Source organism: Carettochelys insculpta, chromosome 8 (genome assembly GCF_033958435.1).
Source record: "Carettochelys insculpta isolate YL-2023 chromosome 8, ASM3395843v1, whole genome shotgun sequence".
In the NCBI taxonomy this organism is placed as follows: Eukaryota; Metazoa; Chordata; order Testudines; family Carettochelyidae; genus Carettochelys; species Carettochelys insculpta.
The window spans coordinates 65,737,973-65,763,227 of NC_134144.1; the positions used below are offsets into that span (position 1 = coordinate 65,737,973).

General features: G+C 43.6%; 1 protein-coding gene across 1 annotated transcript in view; it reads right to left on the reverse strand.

Moving 5' to 3' along the window:
* PDIA5 (protein disulfide isomerase family A member 5) overlaps nucleotides 1-24,332 on the reverse strand; it is a 134,353-nt gene extending 110,021 nt beyond the window's left edge. The window contains exons 1-2 of the mRNA XM_075001771.1: nucleotides 24,238-24,332; nucleotides 6,249-6,375 (exon numbers count right to left, since the gene is read on the reverse strand). Coding sequence (XP_074857872.1) covers nucleotides 6,249-6,375; nucleotides 24,238-24,282 — 172 coding nt within the window. The 5' untranslated portion in view covers nucleotides 24,283-24,332. The remainder of the gene's footprint in view (nucleotides 1-6,248; nucleotides 6,376-24,237) is intronic.
* Nucleotides 24,333-25,255: the final 923 nt, after the last annotated feature.

Sequence of the window (25,255 nt, forward strand, 5' to 3'; positions counted from 1 at the left end):
AGGATAATTACTACACATACCTCCTCAGCTTGCTGGGTGAATTTTGTATAACATCATACTTGTTCTACCATGTGTATAAGTTGTAACCCACACACCTAGTGGGTGTGGTGCACTTCCCCACATAGTGGCAGTTAAACCACTTACAGAGAAAAAGAATGAGTCTTCTACAACCTTAGTTGGGAGCCACATGGCAAAAGCTCAAGGTGAGAGGCTCATGCATAAAGCCCCAGAGGTCCCAGGTTCTAGTCTGCCTATTGGTATCTCAGTAACAGGAACCGCCTCCTCTGTATACCAACTCCACAATTTCCAGCATGGGCACAATGCATCTGAGGGTGCTGAGGGAGTTGGCAGATGTCACTGCAAAGCCTTTGGCCATTATCTTTGAAAACTCATGGAGACTGGGGGAGGTCCCAGATGATTGGAAAAAGGCAAATGTAGGGCTCATCTTTGGAAAAGGACAATCCAGGGAACTACAGACCAGTCAGCCTCACCTCGGTCCCCAGAAAAATCTGAAGGGGATCTTCAAGGGATTTATTTTGAAGCAATTGGAGGAGAGGAAAGTGATCAAGAATAATCAAAATGGATTCACTAAGGACAAGTCATTCCTGACCAACCTGGTTGCCTTCTGTGATAGGATAACTGGCTTTATGGACACAGGGGAGCCAGTGGATGTGATATATCCTTACTTTAGCACAGCTTTTGATATGGTCTCTCACATAATTCTTGCCTGCAAGTTAAGGAAGATTGGATTGGATAAATAGACTGTAAGGTGGACAGAAAGCTGGCTAGATTGTGGGTCTCAACAGGTAGTGATCAATGGCTTGATGTCTCGTTGGCAGCTGGTTTCAAGCATTGCTCCAAGGATCAGTTTTGAGCCAGTTTTCATCAACATCCTTATTAATGACCTGGAAGAGGCAATAGATTGCACCCGCAGCAAGTTTGCGGATGACACTAAGCTAGCGGGGAGAGGTAGATAGGTTGGAAGGTAGAGATAGGGTCCAGAGTGACCTAGACAAATTGGAAGACTGGGCCAAAAGAAATCTGACGAGGTCCTGCATTTGGGACAGAAGAATCCCAAGCACTGTTACAGGCTGTGGACTCGCTGGCTAAGCAGAAGTTTGGCAGAAAAGTACATGGGGATTACAGTGGATGAGAAGCTGGATATGAGCCAATCATGTGCCCTTGTAGCCAAGAAACTTAGTGGCATATTGGGGTGCATTAGGAGGACCATTTCCAGAACATCTTAAGAAGTGATTAACCCCTTTATTCAGCACTAGTGAGGCCACATCTGGACTACTGCATCCAATTGTGGGCCTCCACTACAGAAAGGATATGGATGCGTTGGAGAGGGTCCAGTGGAGGTCAACAAAAATGATTAAGGTGCTGGAGCACGTGACTTACGAGGGGAGGCTGAGAGATTCAGACATGTTTAGTCTGCAGAAGAGAAGAGTGACGGGTGTTTTAATAGCAGCCTTTAACTACCTGAAGAGAGGTTCCAAAGAGGATGGAGAGAGGTTGTTCTCAGTAATGACAGAAGAAGGAGCAATGGTCTCAAGTTGTGGGGGGATCTAGGTTGGATAGGAAGGGGGTGACACACTAGACTGTATTACCTAGGGAGGTGGTGGAATCTCCATTCCCAGAGGTTTTAAGTGCCAGCTTGACGAAGTCCTGGGTGAGATGATTTACTCAGGGCTAGTTCTGCTTTGGGCAGGGGGCTGGACTCAATGACCTCCTGAGGACTCTTCCAGCCCCAGGATTCTCTGAAGCTATATTCTCAGGGATGTCTCTCACCATAATTCATACTAAGGCAACTATCCTAGACACCAGCACAGACCCCATGCGACTGACACCTGCTCCACACAGTACAGAACATAAACATACCTGGGTTTAGCCAGCTTACAGAAACGTCCCGTCCATAAGACTATTTGTGGGGGGAAGACCCAGTCCCTGTGCTTTGTGGAGTCCACAGAGTTGTCTCAACCATCTTATGGGCAGGTCCCAGGGCAGTCTATGGATTATCTGGCGGGAGGGTCCTACTACAGGGCAGTGGAAGTCATTGCTGGCCCCGCCAGCTCACCACAGTGGCACGACCAATCTGGCAACTCACAGTGCAGCGCTAAACAGAGTGCTCCAGCCCCAGGATGCTCCACTTTCCATTGCCGCAGTGAAGAGCGGAGGTGGGTGGGGCCTGCAGCAGGGGGGTTGCCTTGGGCCCCACATTTAGGGCACTGTGGGGGTTGCCTCAGGCCCTGTGCCCCCCAGGGATGGCCCTGCCAGATCATTATTTGTATTTTTATATCATTTCAACAGATAAAGATCAATGTTTAGCTTTAAGCATTTTTCAGCTTTTCATGGATTTACATTTCACAGCTGCACAAAATGAGGGGAGAGGGTCTCAACAATACGTGTCAAAATATAAAAAGTAAATATCTGTTAACCACACTCTAATAAGTTCACAATTCTTACTTTGCCCATTCTAAATTTCAGTTGAGCAAACTCTCTTTTCATACATATATGTGCGTACAGAGATATCAACCATAACTGATATTTGCTGATTTAAAAAAAAAAACCTAATCCTTTCCAGCCTAACTATCCCCAGTCACCAAATCCAGTGTCAGGGAGGCATTTCCTTGGGAAATACAGAAGAGAACAATGAAGGAGTTCCCTCCATGGACTGCAGAAGTCATCTGTTAGCACAATAAAAGCACGTACTGGAGAGTAACAGAGAGATAGCCATGCCAGTCTATATACCATCAAAATAAAAAAGCAGTCCAGTAGCACTTTAAAGACTAACAAAATAATTTTAGGTGATGAGCTTTCGTGGGACAGACCCACTTCTTCAAATCATAGCCATAACAGAACAGACTCAGTATTTAAGGCACAGAGAACCAAAAACAGTAATCAAGGTTGACAAACCAGAAAAATAGTATCAAGGTGACCAAATCAGACAGCAGAGGGGCAGAAGGGGGATGGGGGGAATCAAGAATTACATAAAGCCAACTATGTAAAAGAGTCCCTACAATGAGCTAGAAAATTGTCATCCTGGTTCAAACCACATGTTAATGTGTCGAATTTGAATATAAATGAGAGTTCAGCAGCCTCTTTCCAAAGTGCTGTGAAAAATTCCTCTTCAGTAAAGCACAGACTTTCAGATCATTAGCAGAATGGCCCGCTCCTTAAAGTGATGGATGACCAGTTTGTGAATCAGGGGTGTTTTTGTCTGTTTGATTTGCTCACCTTGATAATATTTTTCTGATTTGTCAACCTTGATTACTATTTTTGGTTCTCTGTGCCTTAAATATTGAGTTTGTTCTGGTATGGCTACGATCTGAAGAAGTGGGTCTGTCCCATGAAAGCTCATCACTTAATAAATAATTTTGTTAGTCTTTAAAGTGCTACTGGACTGCTTTTTTGTTTTGATCACATACTGGAGGTAAATGAATAATCAATGAATTTCCTGCATGTACCTGGAATACTAGATGGCACCTGCTTCACCCCCACGTGGTATTTCAACCCAGGTCACCAGCAATGTGACCGACCGTTGGCCAGAATCTCAGCATAGATGTGTGGTGTGTACCTGGGATTAGCATCGTGTCCAACCACCGTTTTTACAAAACAGCAGCTAAGTAATTGTGTATCAGGATCACCACTCTAGGAAATGTTAATCCCCTAGACAGGTCCCAGGGCAATGCTTTATACTGTTAAATCCAACCAATTAAATTTTAAAAAGAGAGAAGGAGAGCATGACTTCTGTAGGAAACCCACAGGGAGACATTTATTTGACAAGTGTTTGTGCGAAAAAGTGCAGCGGTTGTACTAGTAAAAACGAAAGCAAATACCACTATCCACGGAAAGGCAAAAACCACACCCACTTTTAAAAAGTTGAACAATACAGTTGCTTCACTTTGTAAAGAGTCCTTTTCCAATGGAAGATCATCAGAAACCCCATTTTTGATTTTCACCTTGAGTCTGTTCTGTGGAAACTTGGCCAAGTCTAATCACTTACCCATTTTACCAAACACAAAAATATTTCAACTTTTTTTTTCCACTCACATGGTGTGTAGCTAACCATGCAGTTTAACCATTTCAGCATAATCCCCTACCCCAGAAATGAAGTACTAAAGTTAATTCCCACAGGCACCTGTGCTTTAGCAAACAGGAGAATTCAATCAGTAATAGTTCTTTTGGGAAAAGAATACTGGAACACTACATTAATGGCCCAAATTCTGCTCTGTGCTGCAGTATTAAAATGTGGAGTAACTTCACTAAAGTCATTAGGGTTCCTCCAGCTTTACACCAGTGTAACAGAGCAGACTTTGGGACCACCTCACTAAGCACCGTTCAAAGTGAAAAAACAGCCTTTCCTGGCTGCTTGCTTGTCCTTACTGTACTTGGGGGACTAAGGGAAGGAACAACTCCATTAAAGAAACTTTTGATCTCACTTCACAGTTAATCAGCAGTTCTCATTTTTGCTGGCCAAATTAATATCATATTCATAACAGCAAGAGTATTTTCCATTTACCAAAGGATCTCAAACCACTGTTTTTTTAACCTGGCATCATAAATACACCCAGCACTCTGTGACACAGGAGCCAGACAGTACCTCTACCCAAAAGAACTTGCTAACAATGTTTCGTGACATAGAAACACAGGGCAAGAGTTCAGTTACAGATTGTACGGGGACATCTCTGGCGAGAAGATCAGCAGGAGAGAATTCACGACAGATGTTGGTTTTAGCCCGGGGCATGGAAAAGACAGAGCAGATGCATACCAGGAAGTGGAAGACTGTTCCAAGGGTGCGGAGTTGCACAAAAAAAAAACGTTGCAAAAGCCCGAACAGGAAAAGGAAGTAAAACAGAAGTGTGAGGAGCAAGAGGAAATAAGACTCATGAGGTGGATAAAAGCGAGATTAAGAAGCTTTAAAAGGGACGACAGGGAGTTGGAATAAGACTGGTGGAAGGCAGCAAAATGGTCTGAAAGGGACAGATGACATGGCATGAGAAGAGTGAGACACGGGCATCACAAGGGGCCTGCTGCTATGGTAATTGAGACAACAGGCAACCATAGACAATCCAAAGGTGACAGCTGCAACAATGGATGGATTTCTGTATTCTAAGCATTCGTTCATTCAGCCTCACAATAGACAACCCTGACGTTGGTACTTACATATCATGGTAACAGGAACATTAGAAACACCCATATCTGATAGATCTGCGGTGTCCACTACGCTCCCTGTTCACCACATGGGGCGAATGGGGCAGTGTAGTGTGGCAAAAAGCTGCATGTGGGGCATCCATCTGCACACATGCCCCACCCCGTGGTGGGACAAGCACATGGCAGCAGCAGTGAAGGCAGCTCCTCAGGCCCTGGCTGGCTCCAGTTGCGGCGTGGCTGATGCACCATCACATCCAACCACAGCATGGACTTCGGCCGGGCCAGCTCCAGAGAGTAATCGGGGGTGGGGAGAGTGCCTGGCTCTGGGGGTGGGGGAAGCGATCCATTAAATTTCTTTTGGGCACCACTGCGAGAGATATTAGTGACCATTTTTGCCAAGCTATAGAGAAGTGAAGTGTCTTATCAGAGATCACAGAGGGTAAGCCACAGAACTGGGAACACAGCTCAGGAACCCCGACTCTCAAGCCTTTGCTCTAACTACTGAACTGCAACTGTACATTACTGCTAATACGTAATGAGCACCAGGCGCTTGCTCAGCACTGTTCAGGAAAACAAGATTACACTGGCCAAGATTTTAAAAAATGGAGGATAAACAAGGAAGCCCATATTGAGGCATCTAAATAAGTGCCGATGGTGCTCACAATCTAGTCCAGGGGTGTGCAAAGTGGGGCAGGCCCCCGGGCGGGCAGAAACATGAAATTTCATAAGGGGGCACAACGTGATCGGCTGCTGGGTCCCAAGCTTATCCATCTCATTAAAAATGTTGAAGTACGTTACCGTTTTTATGGATGTGTATTCACGTTACTATACCGATTAATAAAGTCTTTTACATTCTACCTGCCTATTTTCTTACATGTGCCAAAAGGGTTTTAGGTTTCTTTTTTGTTTGTTTTTTTTTTTTTTTTAATATGAATAACCAAATTTCCATCAGTTTGGATTACGTTAGACAGATGGGGGGCAGGGGGGCTGCTAAGGTGCAGGGATGAAAAATTGGGCCCGATGTAAAAAGTTTGCTCACCCCTGATCTAGTTCATTAGGTACAATGAACAATATTCAGAAGCAAAAGAACTCACCAGATTTGGAATAGAGCACTAATACATTATTCCGTGTCCTGAGAAGCTTCTTGAAATCCTTATGTTCGCTAATTTTTTCTATGAGTGGAGACACCTTCACCGAAGAGAGACAGGCTGGCAGGACTGCCTAAGGATGCAGGAAGTTAGAAATACAAGTGAAAAAAACATGCATGCATGAAAAACAAGTACAGAAGGGCACTTTCAAAACCAACCACTTTTTTGGCATTTCAAACTGTTCTGACCTCAGAAAACTTACATGTTTTAAGCAAAGTTGCACAAGAATTTGATAAACAAAACCAAAAAAAAAATCAAAATGGGAACTATGAAACGTTAAGCATTTCCACCAAGAAATTCCTAGCTGGTAAGTACTGGACAAACACTTTCCTACACCATCAACACTTACTTAGGATGTGTGCAAGCATGTCCATTAAAATCCATTCCCAAATCAGGTAACCTAATTATTTTATTTATTCATGGTAATAAAAAAATAATATAGCATCTGGAAAGCATTCCTCTCTGTAGATCCCAAAATGGTTTGCAATACTTAAAATCTGTCAGGGATGGTGGTAGGTCCTGCTGTGAGCGCAGGGGACTGGACTCCTCCAATTTTGACGACATAGTATTAGATCATGAGCTTTTGTGGGTAAGACCCTCTTCTCCTGATGAAAATGAAGAAGAAAAATAGAATCTAGGGTTTATATAGCAGGGAGGGAAAGGAAGTGGGGGAAAGAGGTGCACCTGTCATTAGTAGGACCAGTTGATGAAGCAAATCAATTAGGATGTGTCCCATTCCTTCTAATATCAAAAGGTGGGGAAATTACCCTTAGGATACATAAGGAAGTTGAGATCCCTGTTAAGGCAGAGGTTAAATGTGTCATATTTGCAAATGAATTCCAATTCAGATGTCTCCCCCTGTAATCTTTGGTAACATTTTTTGTAGAAGAATGGCTACTTTCAAATCCTTTATTGAATGTCCTGGGAGGTTAAAGCGTTCCCCTATAGGTTTGTGCGCGCTCCCATTCCTGATGTCGGATTTATGTCCATACATCCTTTGGCGCAGAAACTGTCCAGTTTGTCCAAGGAACACGACAGACGGGCATTGCTGGCACATGATGGCATGTATCACATTAGTGGATGTGCAGGTGTGTGGGCCCCTGATGGCATGGCAGATGTGGTTATGTCCTGTGATGGTGTCACATGCATAGACACAACTTGTTTTATCTACTGGTCCTACTAGTGATAGGTCACTCTCCCTCTCCCTACCTCCTTTCCTTCCATTCCCTCCCTGCTATATAAACCCTGGAGCAGAAAAAGAACAGAATCCAATCATTTGTGGAAGTGGGTCCTACCCATGAAAGCTCAGGACCTGATAAGTTTGCCAGTCTCTAAGGTGCTATATGGTGCTTTGTTATTTGCCAAGGTAACAGAGTGAGTGATACAGCCAACACTAGAACACATGGGTGAAATCACACCCCTACTGTACTCATTGGCAAAAGTCTCATTGACTTCAAAACATCCAAGATTTCACTCTACAGCTCTAAACTCCCAGCCCCGTATTTAAGAGAGGAATGTTGGTTTTGTGGTTCAAGCACTGAACCGAGGCTAAGATTTGCTCAAACACTTCCTCTGTGTACCCCTCCCCTCCTTTGGTGAGTCACTTCGTCTTGCAGCCTCTCAGGGTATGTCTACAATGCAATTAAAAACCTGCAGCTGGCCCACGTCCACTGAGTCAGGTTCATAGAGCTCAAGCACAAGGCTGTTCAGGAGTGGTGTGGACATTCGGATTCAGTATGGGGTCCAGGCTCAAGGACCCTCCCAGGTGGGACAGTCCCAGAACTTGGGCTGCAGCCAGAATCTGAAAGTCTACACCGCATTCCAGCTGTCCCTTGGCCCCCCAAGCCTGAACTTTCCAAGCAGAATCCAAGGGAAGTCATTTTCGGTGTTTTAATTTTTAAGCGGTTGTTCTCTAACAAGTGTGTGTACGGGGGGGTAGGTTTAACAAAATCACCATTTTAAGACCATGATCCAATTCCTGTGTCCTAAAAGGCAGGGGGATTCTGTGTGCACATGCCCAAGACTGCACAGGCAAACAACTAAGAGAAATCAAAAGTTTTCAAGCTCCCTCTAGAGCAATGTTTCTTAAACTTTTGAGACCACAGAACACTAAACAGTAATATTTTTATGTGGAACATCTATGAAAATATTCTTCAAAAAAACAACAAAAAACAGCAACAAAGCAAAATGAAGTAATTTAATCAGGTATAGCAATGAAGTAGGAACACTGTATTTTGTTTTAATAATACAAAATACAAACCATCAGTGTATGATATCAAAAGTGTCAGATGCTCATGGCACACCTGTGAGTTGTTCACAGAACACCAGTGTTCCACAAAACATAGTTTAAGAAACGCTGCTGTAGAGGGAGAGTTAATATCACTTGAAGGTGTCTCACAGGAAGTAATTCCCAAGTGCACCTTCCTGTATTCTCAAAGGGGTTTTGCATTTGGGTGGGGGCAACAACACCAATCCAAGACCAAGGAACCTGTGACCTGGGGGAGTTTTTAAACACAAGTCTTTAGTGTCAATGTCTTTTAAAGGGTCTCTCAGGCCTTGACCTTCTGCAATTGAAGTGCCGGAATAGGGAACAGTCTTGAGAACAGGATACTGAGCAAGCTAGACCTTTGGTCTAACCCAGTATGGTTGTTCCTATGTTTTTGAAGTAATCCACGCTCTAGCTACTATGAAGAACAGACAGTGGCACTGTTTTAACATAGATTACACCTATAGAAGTTCAGCCGCTGAAGCCAAAGAATGTAGCACATGGACTGAAAAAGGTCTGTGTGTAATTTTTTTTTTTTTGGAAGGGATAACTGAAGTTCTCACCACTTTATACCAGGTCTAGAAAGAAGCTTTTCAAAAATATCCTCAGGTTTAGGGGGTTTCCAAATCTGAATATTAGTGCCACAATAAGGTCTAGCATACAAAGAAAGGCAGGCCAAAATAACATACTTTTTATTGTTTAGGAAACCAAAAATCAATTAGCCTACACTATGGAATCATTTCCTGAGACAATCTGAGTTTAATACTCTAAGCAATTTCCGTAATGTCAATAGCATCAGACTGCGCCATAAACTTGTAAACTTTATTTAAAAGCACACGTATAAATTTAGAGATAGTTTGGAAGCAAACGTATTATGTTTTTTTCCAGACACAGAAGCTTCATAGCCAATTTCAATGAATTTTTATGGCAGAGTCGTAAACCCAACAAAGAAATAGATTCGGGAAACAGACTTTAACTACAGCCATGTACGTGTTGTCACTAACACAGAACTTGCTGGGCTGGGGTAACTGCAGCTTCCTTAAAGGGGAAGCCCACTGCAGCGCACACGTCCACTGGTACCTAGCACATCTTGCTCTACTGGCAGTAGGTTTTACTCAATCGTTCATCTACCACATCAATCATTATGATACCCAAGTGTCTGTCCACGTCAGATTATAACTCCAGTGAGGCGGGTGTCAGGTACTGCCACACACCAAGTACCTTGGGGGAGCACTGTGCCACCCTCATATTTCTCATTTTTCTGTCACTGTCATTTTACATATAAAGCATGTCTTGTAAGGTATCAGGGGAAAGTTAGGATCTGCTGAAAGTCATTTCTCTATCTGTATATCATCAATGCATAGGAAGTTGTATGACTATCATTAAAGCAGCTGTAAGTTGGGGAATCAGCCAGATATTAACACACCAAGGACAAGAAAAAAAAGACTGTAGCCAACATCACATGGGGTGGCAACTAGCTATCAAGGGCCATTGTCCAGCAAGGGAACTACAACGCAACGGCTCACCTGTATGAGACCCAACTAGTAAAACTCAAGTATCGGAGGGGTAGCCGTGTTAGTCTGGATCTGTAACAGCAACGAAGGGTCCTGTGGCACCTTATAGACTAACAGAAAAGTTTTGAGCATGAGCTTTTGTGAGCACAGACTCACTTCATCAGATGCTCTAATCACATTTAATCATCTATATTCATATTCATATATACATATTCATCATCTAATGCATCTGATGAAGTGAGTCTGTGCTCACGAAAGCTCATGCTCAAAACTTTTCTGTTAGTCTATAAGGTGCCACAGGACCCTTCATTGCTGTAACTAGTGGAACTGTTCATCTTGACCTGGAAACTCAGCTGTGCCCCCAGACAGGCCTGGATTTGTGCTTCCCAAGCTCATGAACCTGGGGGTATAAAAACCAAACAGAGAGACCCATGTTTCCCTTTTATCTGCCCCACCATGCTGCAAGCAACAAGGACACTGAAGACTCCTGGAGAGGGGACCACGGTGAAATCTGTGGTGGACCACAATATCCAGTGCGCTTAGAAGAACTGTTTCGTCTAATTATCACTCAGTCTAATAAGGTTATGAGCTTGGACTGCGTGTTTCTGTTTTATTTTCTTTTTGTAACTACTCTGACTTTTTGCCTAACACTTGAAGCCCCTTAAATTCCAACACTGTAGTCCATAAACATCTTTTACTGTTCATATTTTACAAAAGTAAGCGTATATCCACGTTCCGTTGATGAAGTGGTGAACCAGCTAATATATTAGACAGTACATACAGTATATAGACAGTATATTCCTGAGGACAGTACTGAGATCTGAGCGATTCATGAGAACATTTGGCAGCATTCATGTAATCTGATTAGGTGTTGGGCTTCACATTCATTTGTGAAGAATGTCAACAGTGACTGGAGGGTTTGCTGATGATCAATATCAAGGCACTGAGAAAGACAGGCCAGTACAGAGTTAAGGGGGTACAGTGATCACATTGTCCCAGGACTCACAGCTCCACCAAATCACTGTTACCTTTTCCAAGGTAAGATAAATGTTGGCACCTATTATAGCCATGAGAAACCAAAGTTTAGTCTCAAAGTGTTGAGTTAGACTGATAAGCAGCTCTGTATTCATGTATAAGGCTGTGCACTAATATTTACAAGTTACAGCTGGACTTAGAGTTACCATTTAAAAAGAGTATCAGAGGGGTAGCCGTGTTAGTCTGGATCTGTAACAGCAATGAAGGGTCCTGTGAAACTTTATAGACTAACAAAAAAGTTTTGAGCATGAGCTTTCGTGAGCACAGACTCACTTCATCAGATGCTGGTCCTGGAAATCTGCAGGGCCAGGTATAAATAAGCCAGAGCAAGGGTGGGGATAGCAAGGTTAGCTCAGTCAGCAAGGGTGAGGCTTACTACCAGCAGTTGATCTGGAGGTGTAAACACCAAGGGAGGGGAAGCTGCTTTTGTATTTAGCCAGCCATTCACAGTCTTTGTTTAAGCCTGAGCTGAGGGCGTTGAATTTGCAGGTGAATTGTAGCTCAGAAATTTCTCTTTGGAGTCTGGTCCTGAAATTTCTTTGCTGTAAGATAGCTACTTTTAAGTCTGCTACTGTGTGGCCTGGGAGATTGAAGTGCTCTCCTATGGGTTTTTGTATATTGCCATTTCTGATATCTGATTTGTGTACGTTTATTCTTTTATGTAGAGACTGTCCAGTTTGTCTGATGTATACAGCAGAGGGGCATTACTGGCACATGATGGCATAAATTATATTGGTAGATGTGCAGCTGAATGAACCCACGATGGTGTGGCTGATCTGGTTAGGTCCTGGAATGGTGTTGCTGGTGTAGATATGTGGGCAGAGTTGGCAACGAGGTTTGTTGCATAGATGGGTCCCTAAGTTAGAGTGACTGTGGTGTGGTGTATAGTTGCTGGTTAGGATTTGCTTCAGGTTGGCAGGTTGTCTGTGGGCAAGGACTGGTCTGCCTCCCAAGGCCTGTGAAAGTGGGGGATCATTGTCCAGGATGGGTTGTAAATCCCTGATGATGCGCTGCAGAGGTTTTAGCTGAGGACTGTAGGTGATGGCTAGTGGTGTTCTGTTGGTTTCTCTCTTGGGCTTGTCCTGTAGTAAGAGGCTTCATGGCACATATCTGGCTCTGTTGATCTGTTTTTTCATTTCCTCAGGTGGGTACTGCAGTTTCAAGAATGCTTGGTAGAGATCCTGTAGGTGTTTGTCTCTGTCGGAGGGGTTGGAGCAAATGCGGTTATATCTTAGTGCTTGGCTGTAGACAATGGATCGTGTGGTGTGTCTGGGATGGAAGCTGGAGGCATGAAGGTAGGCGTAGCGGTCAGTGGGTTTACGGTACAGGGTGGTATTGATGTGGTCATCGTATATTAGCACCATGGTGTCCAGGAAGTGGATCTCCTGTGTGGACTGTTCCAGGCTGAGGTTGATTTTGGGGTGAAAGTTCTTGAAGTCCCGGTGGAATTCCTCCAGAATCTCCTTCCCATGGGTCCAGATGATGAAGATGTCATCAATGTAGCATAAGTAGAGACAGGGTGTTAGTGGACGAGAGCTAAGGAAGAGCTGTTCCAGGCCAGCCATGAAAATATTGGCATATTGAGCCAATAGTACCCATAGCTGTGCTGCTGATTTGAAGGTATATATCATCGCCAAATCTGAAATAGTTGTGTGTCAGGATAAAGTTACAGAGCTCAGCCATCAGATGTGCTGTAGCATCACCACGGATACTGTTCCACACAGCATTTATTCCATCTTTGTGTGGGATGTTGGTATAGAGAGCCTCTACATCCATGGTGGCTAGGACAGTGTTTTCTGGCAGGTCATCCATGTACTGCAGTTTTCTCAGGAAGTCAGTGGTGTCTCGGAGATAGCTGGGAGCACTGGTGGCACAGGGTCTGAGGAGAGAGTCACATAACCAGACGGTCCTTCAGTGAGAGTGCCAATGCCCGAGATGATGGGGCGTCCAGGATTTCCAGGTTTGTGGATCTTGGGTAGTAGGTAGAATAGTCCTGGATGGGGCTCTAGAGGTATGTTGGTATAAATCTGTTCTTGTGCTTGTGTAGGGAGTGTCCTGATCAGATGGTGTAGTTTCTTAGTGTATTCCTCAGTGGGAACTGAGGAAAGTAGCCTCTAAAATTTGGTATTGGAGAGTTGTCTGGAAGCCTCCTTCTGATAGTCAGACCTGTTCATGATGACAGTAGCTCCTCCTTTATCTGCCTCTTTGATTATAATGTCAGGGTTGTTTCTGAGGCTGTGGATGGCATTGCGTTCCGCACGACTGAGGTTGTGAGGCAAACGATGCTGTCTCTCCACAATTTCTGCCTGTGCGCATTAGCGGAAGCATTCTATATATAGGTCCAGATGTATATAGGTATATATACACATCTACCAATATAATTTATGCCATCATGTGCCAGCAATGCCCCTCTGCTATATACATCGGACAAACTGGATAGTCTCTATGTAAAAGAATAAACACACACAAATCAGATATCAGAAATGGCAATATACAGAAATCCGTAGGAGAGCACTTCAATCTCCCAGGCCACACAGTAGCAGACTTAAAAGTAGCTATCCTACAGCAAAGAAATTTCAGGACCAGACTCCAAAGAGAAATTTCTGAGCTACAATTCACCTGCAAATTTGACACCCTCAGCTCTGGCTTAAACAAAGACTGTGAATGGCTGGCTAAATACAAAAGCAGCTTCCCCTCCCTTGGTGTTCACACCTCCAGATCAACTGCTGGTAGTAAGCCTCACCCTTGCTGACTGAGCTAACCTTGCTATCCCCACCCTTGCTCTGGCTTATTTATACCTGGCCCTGCAGATTTCCAGGACCAGCATCTGATGAAGTGAGTCTGTGCTCATGAAAGCTCATGCTCAAAACTTTTTTGTTAGTCTATAAAGTGCCACAGGACCCTTTGTTGCATTTAAAAAGAGGACACCCCTGAGAGGGAGTGTATCTGTATCAGTATGTACCAAGTCATATTGTATTAATGGGTTATAGCATATATAGTACATTAATACAATGCGAGTTGGTAGACACTAATAAAGACATACTCCCTGTCAGTGTTGTCTTTTTTGAAAGGTCAAATATAGTAGCCCTACTGAGCTGGTGTCTACCGTTCATCACCTTGTGGTAAGAGTTTGAGGGCCACAGCATTCACAAACTGAAAAGAATTCACCAGGTCTGTGTTCTCTGAATCTCAAGTTTAAAATAATGAATTCACAGTCTCTCTTCAAATAGAAGAAGAATGCCCAGCATAGACAAGGCCTCTTAAGAGCCCTCTCCGTTGCAACCAATAACAGAGCAGCAATAATGGGACAATTAGCACTAATGCAAACACAGTGCCACTGGTAAGGGACAGGGTTTCAACCATCAACGCAACCAGCTCTGCTCCAGACATAGTGCAGTCAATAAATACAGGGGTTAAATGCTACCATGTGGTCTACATTACCACCTCCAGCACTGCCACCATGGTTGGAGAAGCATCAGCAGGCAATTAAAAAATAAGGCCAGCAATAGTCAGCAGAGATGTAGCGAGTTAAGCACCCCACTCCCACTGACACTGACGTAATAGGAACTGGTCATCTAACTCTTTGAAATTTATTGAGAAGTCCATAGCCAAGAAATCTAATAGAGACAAGACTAGCTTGCAAATACACTGCTACCTTTGTCTGGCTATTGAAATGGGATTCAGGGACAGACTTACACAAGACATTGTTCAAGTATGTGTAGAAGAGGTTACAAGCCAGCCAGAACTGTATTAAATCCTCTGGTCATTGTTTAAATCCAGGACACAGAACTGGGTGAGCTCATACTAAAAAGAAGGGGTCAGGAAAGGTGACAGACTCCCACAGGCAGGAAGTTTGTCTTTCTTTGTCTCAGGAAGAATTATATATGCAGCACTATACAAACCATCAGTGGAAAAATTTGGTGGAGACCTTCAAGGAAAGGCATGATACCATGGCAGGGCCATTTGTCTTTAAGATTCTGAGTGGAGAAGAGCCCTAAGATGGAAGATCTCTGTGTCACTCTGTTTCACCTACACCTTTGTTCCAGACTCTGGATTTAATTCTATCAATACTGGTGTTTTACTAAGGTTCTTTTACGGTTCTCATCACACCAGTAGCCTAGCTAGACCATGTCCAAAGCCCTGTAACTGCTTATAGTATTCAAAACAAAATGAGTGTGTTAAGATGTGTAGTTCCTATTTGAATAGAGGTTACAAGATCATGAAATTCAGCTGCAGTACTTTACTCTGCTCCTGATGATCACATCAAGATATATCCTTAAGTCTTTCTATTTAGATAACAGCACTGTTAGAAAAACCCTTTGTGCTTTTTTTACATTATCTCTCAGTCAGTTATTCCTACATGTTATTACATCAGCTGTTATACTGTTAAGTTTGTCTCAACGTACTGTGGCATTATAGTAAGAGTTATTGCTCAGGTCACAATCGAGTTTCCAGGAATTCCTAAATTCCATTGTCCTTGGTCTCAGAGGCAGGTGTGCAAATAATTATCTATTTGCCTCCTTCAGGACAAAGAAACTTTGAAGAACATTCTGCTGTTCCTTAAATCATCAGCAATTTAAAGAGGGAAGTGGGTCTGGCCCCATGAAAGCTCATCACCTAATAAATCACTTGTTAGTCTTTAAAGTGCTGCAGGACTGCTGTTTTGTTTTGTTAATGTAAAGAGAGGTAAGAGTATGTTTAAGCTTCTGTAAGTCACCTATCCTAGTTTTGCCAGGACAAAAGACAATGCTATTTAAACAATTCTCAATGCTTTTCTTTTCATATTTAAACCCAGGTTTCCATATTGAGAATAACTCAAAGTGTACCACTAGGCCCAGGTGAGCAGTTTAAGTTATATAACCAGCCCCACCACTGGTCACAAAAGCGTCAGGCCATTTCACACAGTTACAATGAAAACAGAGTGATCTTCAAAAATCAGAAGTCAACATTTGTACTGAACAATGCAATGTTTACTACCCCAATAAAGGAACACAGTTTTGCTTCATGTGGCATAACAAAGTTGAAAAACAACACTGCCAAAGAGTTACCACTGTTAGGAGAAAACTCTCCTAATCTGAAGAAGTGGGTCTGTTCCAAGAAAGCTCATCACCTAATAAATTATTTTGTTGGTCTTTAAAGTGCTACTTGACTGTTTTTTTGTTTTAATTTGGTACAGGTTGCACCTCTGAAAACAGACGCTCTCTGGTCCAGCAACGTCCGCCCCTGGACCAGTGGGCTGTGGCAGGAAAGCAAGCAGGGCCGGTACTGGAGGCAGCATGCCCAGCAGGAGGCAAAGCATGGGGTGCCAGTGCCCCCTGGCAGCCCCGCTGGGGACCAGGGCCAGGGAGCCAGCCTCCTGCATGTGGGGCCAAGGAAGGAGAGCCCACTGTGGCACTGAGCTGCTGCAGGCCAGCAAGGATGGCCAGGACTGGGGCAGGGACTGGTGGTACACCATGGGTGCATTAATCTCCCCTGGTCTAGCAAAAGCCCTCATTCAGAACCATTGAGGGTACCAGACTAGGGAGGTGGACTAATTTTGGTGCAGACTTCCAGAGCCTGAAAGTCTATGCACACCTTTTCACTCATTTAACTTATGCATTCATAACTAAATTAGGGATGTGACATTTTAACCACTTAAGCTGCATGCTTACCAACTTCCATTAACCCAACATGCCTGTGGCATTGTCCACAGCACCAGGGTCACTCAACCTAAGTTACTAAACAAGGTAGCTCAAGTCAATGTGGCTTAGGTCAACTAACTGTGGTGTCTACAACCTGTTGTATCAACAGGGCGTAGTCTCCAGTTGACCTACCTTGCGCTTTAGCCAGAGAGCTCTCTGCAGTCAATCTAGCAAGTCCATTCACTAGATTTTCGGTAGTCTGTGTTCTAACAAAACACAAAAGCTCATCACCTAATACATCATGTCATTAGTCTTTAAAGTGCTACATGACTGCTGGTTTGTTTTGTTAGATTTTAGGTGTCCAGTGAGAAACACTTCAAAGATTTTTAGATAGTCAGCAACCAGCACTAAAGCTACCTACTGTTCCAACAGACTGTCTCAAGTCGGACACACCAAAACATGCACCACTGCAAGTCGTTCTAGAAAACATTAACCCCTTTGTTTAAAAAAATTTTTTTACTGGCCTTTTATCCTCCCAGCTCATCAAGTAAGCTGCTTTTGACCTTGTGCAGTAATTGCTTTCTTTCCATTCACGCTTTTTCCTTACTGCTATTTACATTCAGTGCTGTCTTGAACACTAAGCCATTTGTAACACTATGTGGGAGACAGAGTGATAAGTAGGACAGCCCCCAATTTTTAGGCATGACTGATATCTAAACTGGGGCAAGAAATATTTTAATCTAATCAAATCAGAAGCAATGGGGTTCCCTCTGTTAACCAAAGCTATTTAGAACTCCATAGTCTGAATTCTCCAAGGAAACAGCTGAGTCCTTATATCTGGAACAAAGAAAAACCTTTTGACAACATGACCTTTTTTCAACCACTGTGGGGCTGACAAATAAAATACACTGATAATACTAAAGTCAAGAAAAAAAGTCTCATATAATGGGAAGTTAGGATTGCAAATCCCATCTGACTTTTCTCCTTATGTTCATGTTCATTTTACTTAAGTACAAGCCATGGCACTTTACTGATCCAAATTATAAAGAGAATAATTAATCCTCAACCATTAGCCTAGATTATGGTAGCCTAACCAAGCTTCAGTCAAACTGCAGTGTGGATCATATGCTTCAAATAAGGAACACTATGAACAATGCATTAAAAGCTAACATTTCTAAGCCAAGAAGACAGTGAAAAATATCTGACTAGTGCCTTTTGCTCTGCACAGTACTTAAACGCACTTGAATTTCTGTAATCCAGGTGTCCCTAATCCAGGAATACCCTGGTTCAGAACCTGGTGGGGCGGGGGGGGGGGGGGGAAGCAGTTTACCCTGCTGCTGCTCCACCTCTTCCCCAGCTGAGGCAATGGCAATACAGCAAATATTTTCCAGAGGCTTTTCCCCCTGCAGCAACCATAGTGGCAGGGGGCCATGCCTGGGAACAGCAGGGGGCATGGAGCCACACGTGCCCCAAGGAATGGGGCACCATATAAGTGCCCCACCCACATCCCTCTCATGCCCAGATCCTGTACCCCTATCCCTGGTGTGGACACTCATGGTATGGAAAATTCCATCATCTGGTAAAGCCTCCTTCCTGAGGTCACTGGACTAATGGGGTTCAAGTGCATATAGTTTGTCCTAATGGTTGTTCCAAGCACTGTGTAACCAAATTAATTATACTGCATGTTACTGGTTTTTAAATGCTTAGTGACCAAAAACTTGCATAACTATTTACTAAGTAACAAATTATTGTAATGCAATCAATTACTGACACTGACAATGAGTATTCTGTTTGTTATGAACCTAAAGTTCAAGTTCTCCAAGTCCAGCACTGGTGCAAGGTATTAATTCACTGACATTCTGTTTAATATTTGCTCCAATTTTTATTCATGAATAAACACATCTGTGCAATTTTAAAAATTAAGGGCATGAGAAAAAGTGTGACATGTTATCCCCTCCTAGACATTAGTTCTGAGGAAGTGCAAAGAGATGTTATTTATTCAATAAGTAGGTGAGACCACCAAAGAAAGAAAACTTCTGGTTGTAAGAGTCAGGAAGTTGGTGGAGAGCATACCTTCTTGTGGTGCATAACGTATAGGCCATTAACGGTGATAGGATAATTACTGCTTCTCCTGCATTCCACATCTCTGGAGTGTTTTGCAAATGTTGGCCAACCCTCACAACATCCCCTGCACCCGGGTAGTGGGATCTGGGGGGAGGTGAACACTAACAATACTTGGTATTTACATAACCCTTCACATTGTCAAAGCATTACACAAATGTTACCTAACTAATCCCTGTACAACTCTCACATGATGGTAAGAAATATTATCTTAATTTAATAGCAGGGGTAACAGTCAAAAAGAGGTTGAGTGATTTGACTATGGCCAGAAAGAGGCAATGTCAGAGCCAGGATGGGAACTCAGAGGCTCACAGGGGTATGACGACAAAATCCTGCATCTCTAAGTAAAAGAAATCTCTTAGCTATCCCAAGTAACAGAGAGAAAGCCGTGATAGTCTATATACTATCAAAACAAAAAAGCAGTCGAGTAGACTCGAGAAAGATATCCCAAGTGGGTATTAAAGTCATATCAACACAACTAAAGATAGCACATTGCATCAAAACTGAGATCAGCTCTGCCATCTTTGTTTTGCAGGTGCACATATCATACTGTCCCCGCCCTCAGCTCACACTGCCAGTTCTGCTCCCAGGAGCTAGTAGGCCATTGAAATTTACAGCTCCATGCTAGTTTCAGTTGCCTTTTGCATTATAATACTGCAGCTGACTGCCAGAGTCCTTACGAACCTAGCTCTACCCAAAAAAGCACAAGCACATAAAAAACAACTTATAACTGAGAGTAATCGCTCTTATCCTTAGCTTTCCATCCACAGTCCTCAAACCAGTTTATAAAAGGAGCTCAGTCTCATTATTCCCCATTTTACAAATGAAAAAGCAGTCACGAACATGAGAGTTGCTCAAGGTCACAAAACCAGCCAGCAGCAGAACCAAGAGCAGACAATCTCCTGAGTTCCAGTCTAGTGCCCCAAGCAATAATTACCCCCAACTCAATCACTTGCTTTACTTCTTCCAATACACCATCTATAGGTCATACATGTAAACCATAAACTCCACTGGACAGGACTTTGTAGAGAGTCCTGAACTTTTGACGCTAGTGGTGAAAACCTACCCTCAATGAAGTGGGAGTTTTCCCCGACTTTAATGTAAATAGGACCTCACTCTATACAAATACTGTATCAAGTATATGCCTGTGAATCAAAACCAAGTCAAGAATCGAGATTTGGTTCTCGAGGGACATCTGCATTTTACCTGTGTGATAGTTTAAATAAGGAAAGCTAAGAATTTGAGGCGGTACAGAGACAAAATGGACATGTACCTTTAGGAAAAGCTGTAAAGTGGAGGACTTAAACTGCAGCATCCCTTTCTCACACACACACACGAATTCTTGCCACATGCCAAGTCAGAGGCTACAGTCTACTCCAAGAGACTCAGAGATGGACTGGGAACCAGGAGCTCCTGAAGTCTAACCTTGACTTTGTCATCTATTTGTAGAATGTCACCAGGAAAGCCTGGCCTCAGTTTCCCTAACAGTAAAACAGTGCCAATTTGTGCCCTGACACAAGATATTTTATTTACCATCTAAGATACAGAAAAGGGAAGCATCTTAAAAAGGTAGCACTACGTGCTGGCACACAACTTGATGCTGCAGCATCCTCTGACTTGTAGTGGTTTCCATTATACACAGGCTTTACAGTGGCATTCAACACCCCACTATAAAAATTATTCCAGAACCCCTGTGGACATCTGTAAGCAAGACAACAGATTACTACCATATTCCTGACACAATTCATTGTATTAAGAATGGTAATTTCTTTTTAGTGCTCTGCTTTAGGGGATCATAAAAAAAGTACAGGAACCATCTCCATTTTAGAGATGGAGAAACTGAGCCAAAAATAAGCTAAGAACAACATATCCACAAGTGGCCTCTAATTTGGGGACCCCAGATCACCTTTTCAGAAGTGCTGCACACCCCACAAAGCCAGCTGACATCAAGAGAGGTACAGGGGCTCAGAAATTCTGGAAAATCTCAGAAATCTGTATGAAAAGCAAGACCTTAATTAACTGTCTAAGGTAACAGAGCAAGTCAGGGCTGGAAATGGTCTTCTGAGTCCTTTTCCTAATATGACCTTCACTAAAAATCAAAACTTAAGACCCTGACCTTACAAAGTCTCATACATAAGTTTAACTTTACGGTAAATCAGTGAATGTACGATGTTGATCACAGACGCTGCAGAAAGAAAGCCATCATATTTTGTTTATTAGTCTCCAAGTACAGTTTCAAGAGAAAGACACACCTTCAATTTCAAGGTAATGAAAACTGAAAGAAAGAATTTAAATTACTTGTACACACTGATGGGTAAGGCATTAGAAAAAAATCAACAGCTCAGTTAAGACATCTGCTCAGTATGCAACAGCAAAGAGCTAATAAAATGTAAAAGGGTAAATTAAGGAGAGCGAGAATCATGTGGATAAATTATAATAGCACCCTGCAATTTCACACAGAATACCATATTTACTTTTGCTCATCTCAAAAAAGGGCATGAGTATAATACAAAGAGGTCCAGAGAAAGGCAACAAGACATACTAAAGACAGAGTTCTACACAATGAGACACTTAAAAAGATTTAACATCATTTCATCTGGGAAAAAAAAGAGGAACGATGACAGATTTCTGCATACAGAGAGGGAACAGAATAATGATCTGCAATCTGATGAGAAAAAGGGGAAATTAAAAATAAACACAAGAACTTTAATTGAGACCTAGGTTCAAACTCATCACGGTTTAACTCAACTAGTACAATTTAGGTCCAAATTGTATAATCACCCTGGGCCTTTCATTGTCACAGCTATTATTGAAACATAGGCTTCACACATTAAAGAGACACCGGATACAAAACCTTGAACCAAGACATCTTCAAATTTTAAGAAGAGTTTGGCTCCACGGTTCATCTTCAATTCATTTATGACACCTACACAGCTACAAATGCTAGTGATCTTTGTGCTTCAGATAGAAAGGGGAAGCCAGACATGCAACCAGCTGTGCAGAAATATGTAGCTCTTTTCCATCATCCTTTGAACCAGTGGGTATCTAGGTCACTGTCACATGCAAGAGATGAGTCTAGATGAGCCAAAAGCTCTGTCCTAGAATGGTAACTCCAACATTATATTTTAACTTCCAGTGGAACAGGGGGCCATCCTATGTCATAAAAATTCTAGCAGTTCTGTCACTGGTTTTACATAGTTGTACTTCAGCAGTGTATTTTGGCTTGTGTGTACATGAGAAAATAAATGCAGTTTATAATTAATTATTAACTGTTTTGTCAAGGTAAATAACTATATTTCCACAAAGACAGTTAAATAAAGGAGCAGATGCAAGTATTCATGTTAACCAATCTTTTTACACATCCTAATTAAACTGCCAAAGAACTAGTTCCAAAAGCATCTTTTTGCAAATCTGAGAGTCTAACACACCAAACAAGAATAGCTGGCTATTCTCTTTAGTACAATTTAAATGTCATATACCTAAATATTCCTGGATGAAGTGTCACACAATTTTTTACCCGGTGCCCTGCTAAATTCATGATTTTCACATTGTTTTACATGGCTGTAATTTGAGCTCACATACACTTTCTATAGGTTTCTATGATATGTTTTTATAGACCCATCTTTAATAAACCCATCTCAGTGGTAATGTTTATTTTTATAGAAATTTGTTATTTAGAAAAGCAATCTCACCAAATCACAGCTCCTCACAAGGAATTTCAATAGACTAAGGCACATGTTACCATGCAGAAAACTTTGTTTTTAGCTAGTTATTAGAACAGTCATAGAGAGGTAGCCGTGCTAGTCTGTATCTTCACAAAACAAAAAAGCAGTCCTGTAGCACTTTAAAGACTAACAAATAATTTATTAGGTGATAAGCTTCCTTAAGAAGTCCATCTCTCCCATGAAAGCTCATCACCTAATAAATTATTTTGTTAGTCTTTAAAGTGCTACAGGACTGCTTTTTTGTTTAGTTATTGGAAGGAAGGAATGCTAATATATTTCCCTGGCCATCATCAAACATGAGAGCTGCTATTTTTAAAACCATAAAGAAATACATATAGCTGACTTCACTGGCTAGCTGGAATTTTTTAGAACGTGGGGAGAAAATGTTAGGTGAAAAGCAACCAAACAAAAAATCCTCTTTCCAGAAAAAACAAAAAAAATCACAAAAGGAAAAAATTAAACAATTCAAAGTTCAACTCAGCTACTAGAGAAGTCAAAAGGAGCCAGGTACCCCAGAGTAATGCCTGGTGCGACAAAAAATATCAATGCACATCAGGGTCAGCCGTCTCAAGGGAAATTTTGTCCACATGGAATACCCTATAATGGTGCAATATTTAAATGTAAAATAAGTAGACACTGCTTATCTGACATATACAAACATGTCTATTGAATCTAAGGGATATTCTTTAAAAATGTATGTACTTTGCACAATGTTAAACCCATTTTACAGCAGGTTTGAAATGCCAATGCTGCCTCCATCTAGCAACACTTTTCCCCAGTGCTGGATGTTCCTGCAGCTTTATTTTGTAATACATTTCAAAGGATCCCTATCAGAGGGGTAGCCATGTTAGTCTGTATCCACAAAAACAAGAAGTCCTGTGGCACCTTAAAGACTAACAGATTTTTTTTGTAGCATAAGCTTTCATGGGCAAAGACCCACTTCTTCAGATGCATGTCATTGCCAAAGGATCCCTCTGTACCTTTAAAAGTCTCAAAAGGACTGTTTATATCAGACTGGCGCCCCTGGAATATTATGCAATCATCACAGACCAGTCTATATGAATTATTTATATATATAAAATACACATACACGTGTATAGACTGGTCTGTGATGACCATAATATTCCAGGGCGCCAGTCTTAAAGGCATCCAATGAACTGTTGCAAGATTTGAGGCTCTCCAACCCAAGCGCACAAGAGCTGCTAATGGGAAAAAGGTTCGGGTAACTCCAACGTGCTGCAATATACAAGCATTTACATCCGCCCAAAGTTTAACTCCGCTCCTCTGGCAGCCCTTTGGCAGTACGGTACCGCACAGCAATTTCCCCAAGCCCGCCTGCACTTGACACTGGATCTCATCCAGCGCTACACCACCCCCTGGGGGTCCGTCCGCGTGCCGACCCCGGGCCATGACACGCGCGCCAGCCCACCTGCCGCCCGCCACGTGCGCGAGGGCACCCGAAGGGGCTCGCCCGGGACAGCGAGAAGCCAGAGCCCCGCTGCTCGGGCAGGTCGCTGCAGCGAGATGGAAATGCCCGCGCCAACTCCGGCCGCAGCAGCTCAACTTCAGCTGCCCCGGGGGCAACTTGCTGCAGCCATCCGGCCAGCGAGCAGCCCCCGGGGCGCGCGCCGCTCCTGCCCCCCGGGGACGTACCAGCAGCCCAAGCAGCGGCAGCATTCTCCCGGCAGTGCCCCGCATGCCGGCGCCGTGCCCAGCCGCCGCCGCCCCCAGGCTCCGGCTCCCGCCGCGGCTGCCACGTCTGGCTAAGCATGCGCAATCCGTGGGGAGCGCCTGCTGCCGGAGAGGAGTGCGGGGGTGGCCGGAGAGGCATGCTGGGGATTGTAGTTCCGTCCCGCTGCCCGGCGCGGCGCGGAGCCCAGGGCCAGCGGGGGAGCAGCAGTAGCTGCAAGGCCTCGCTTCCCCGCCGGGCAAACCGTTCACAGGGTCTGGGTGGGTGCTGGCGGGACGCACATGCACAGCCAAGGGAAGAGTGAGCTGGCCCCATAGGGGGCTGGAGGTGACCTGGGGAGATGCGCCCCCCCCACCCGCGGAAATGGTCAGGGGGTGTCATTTGGGAGGGCTTCCGTGCACCTCCTTCCACCACAGGCGCCAGTTAGCTATGGCTGTGCCCCGGCCAGACAGCAGCAGAGGGGACTCAGAGTCCTATCGCAGCTGGGGAACCCTCCGCCCCAGAATTGGGGATGGGGCATTGTATGCAGAATATACTTTGTCCTGGAAACGTGCAGCGGGCACTGGGCACCGTTTGAATCTCTCCTGGGTGGTGGCCCAAGTGCTCAGTTTACAGCAGTGGTGGCTCGAGTCACCCGATCTCGCCCAGCCAAAACACAGGCAGCTCCAGCTGGAGGTTTGGTGTGTTGTCCTTGGCCCCTCAGCCACATCCCGGGTATTTGAGCCCATCGGCAGCTGCCCTGCTCAGGGACCACGCTGGACTATCAATCCCAAATGATCAAAAATCAGGAGGCAGATCTTCCCTTGCCCCCACCCCCCACAAAAAATCAAGAGGTTAGTCCACACAATAGATCACATTTTGGTTTCTGGTCAGGCTTCATTTGCGAATGCCCCTGCCCACAGGTGTGAGAATCAGAGCTGCCAAGGCCTCCAAATGTATATAGGTGATTTTAGCCTCCCTAGTAGGAGCTGGCAGGGGCTG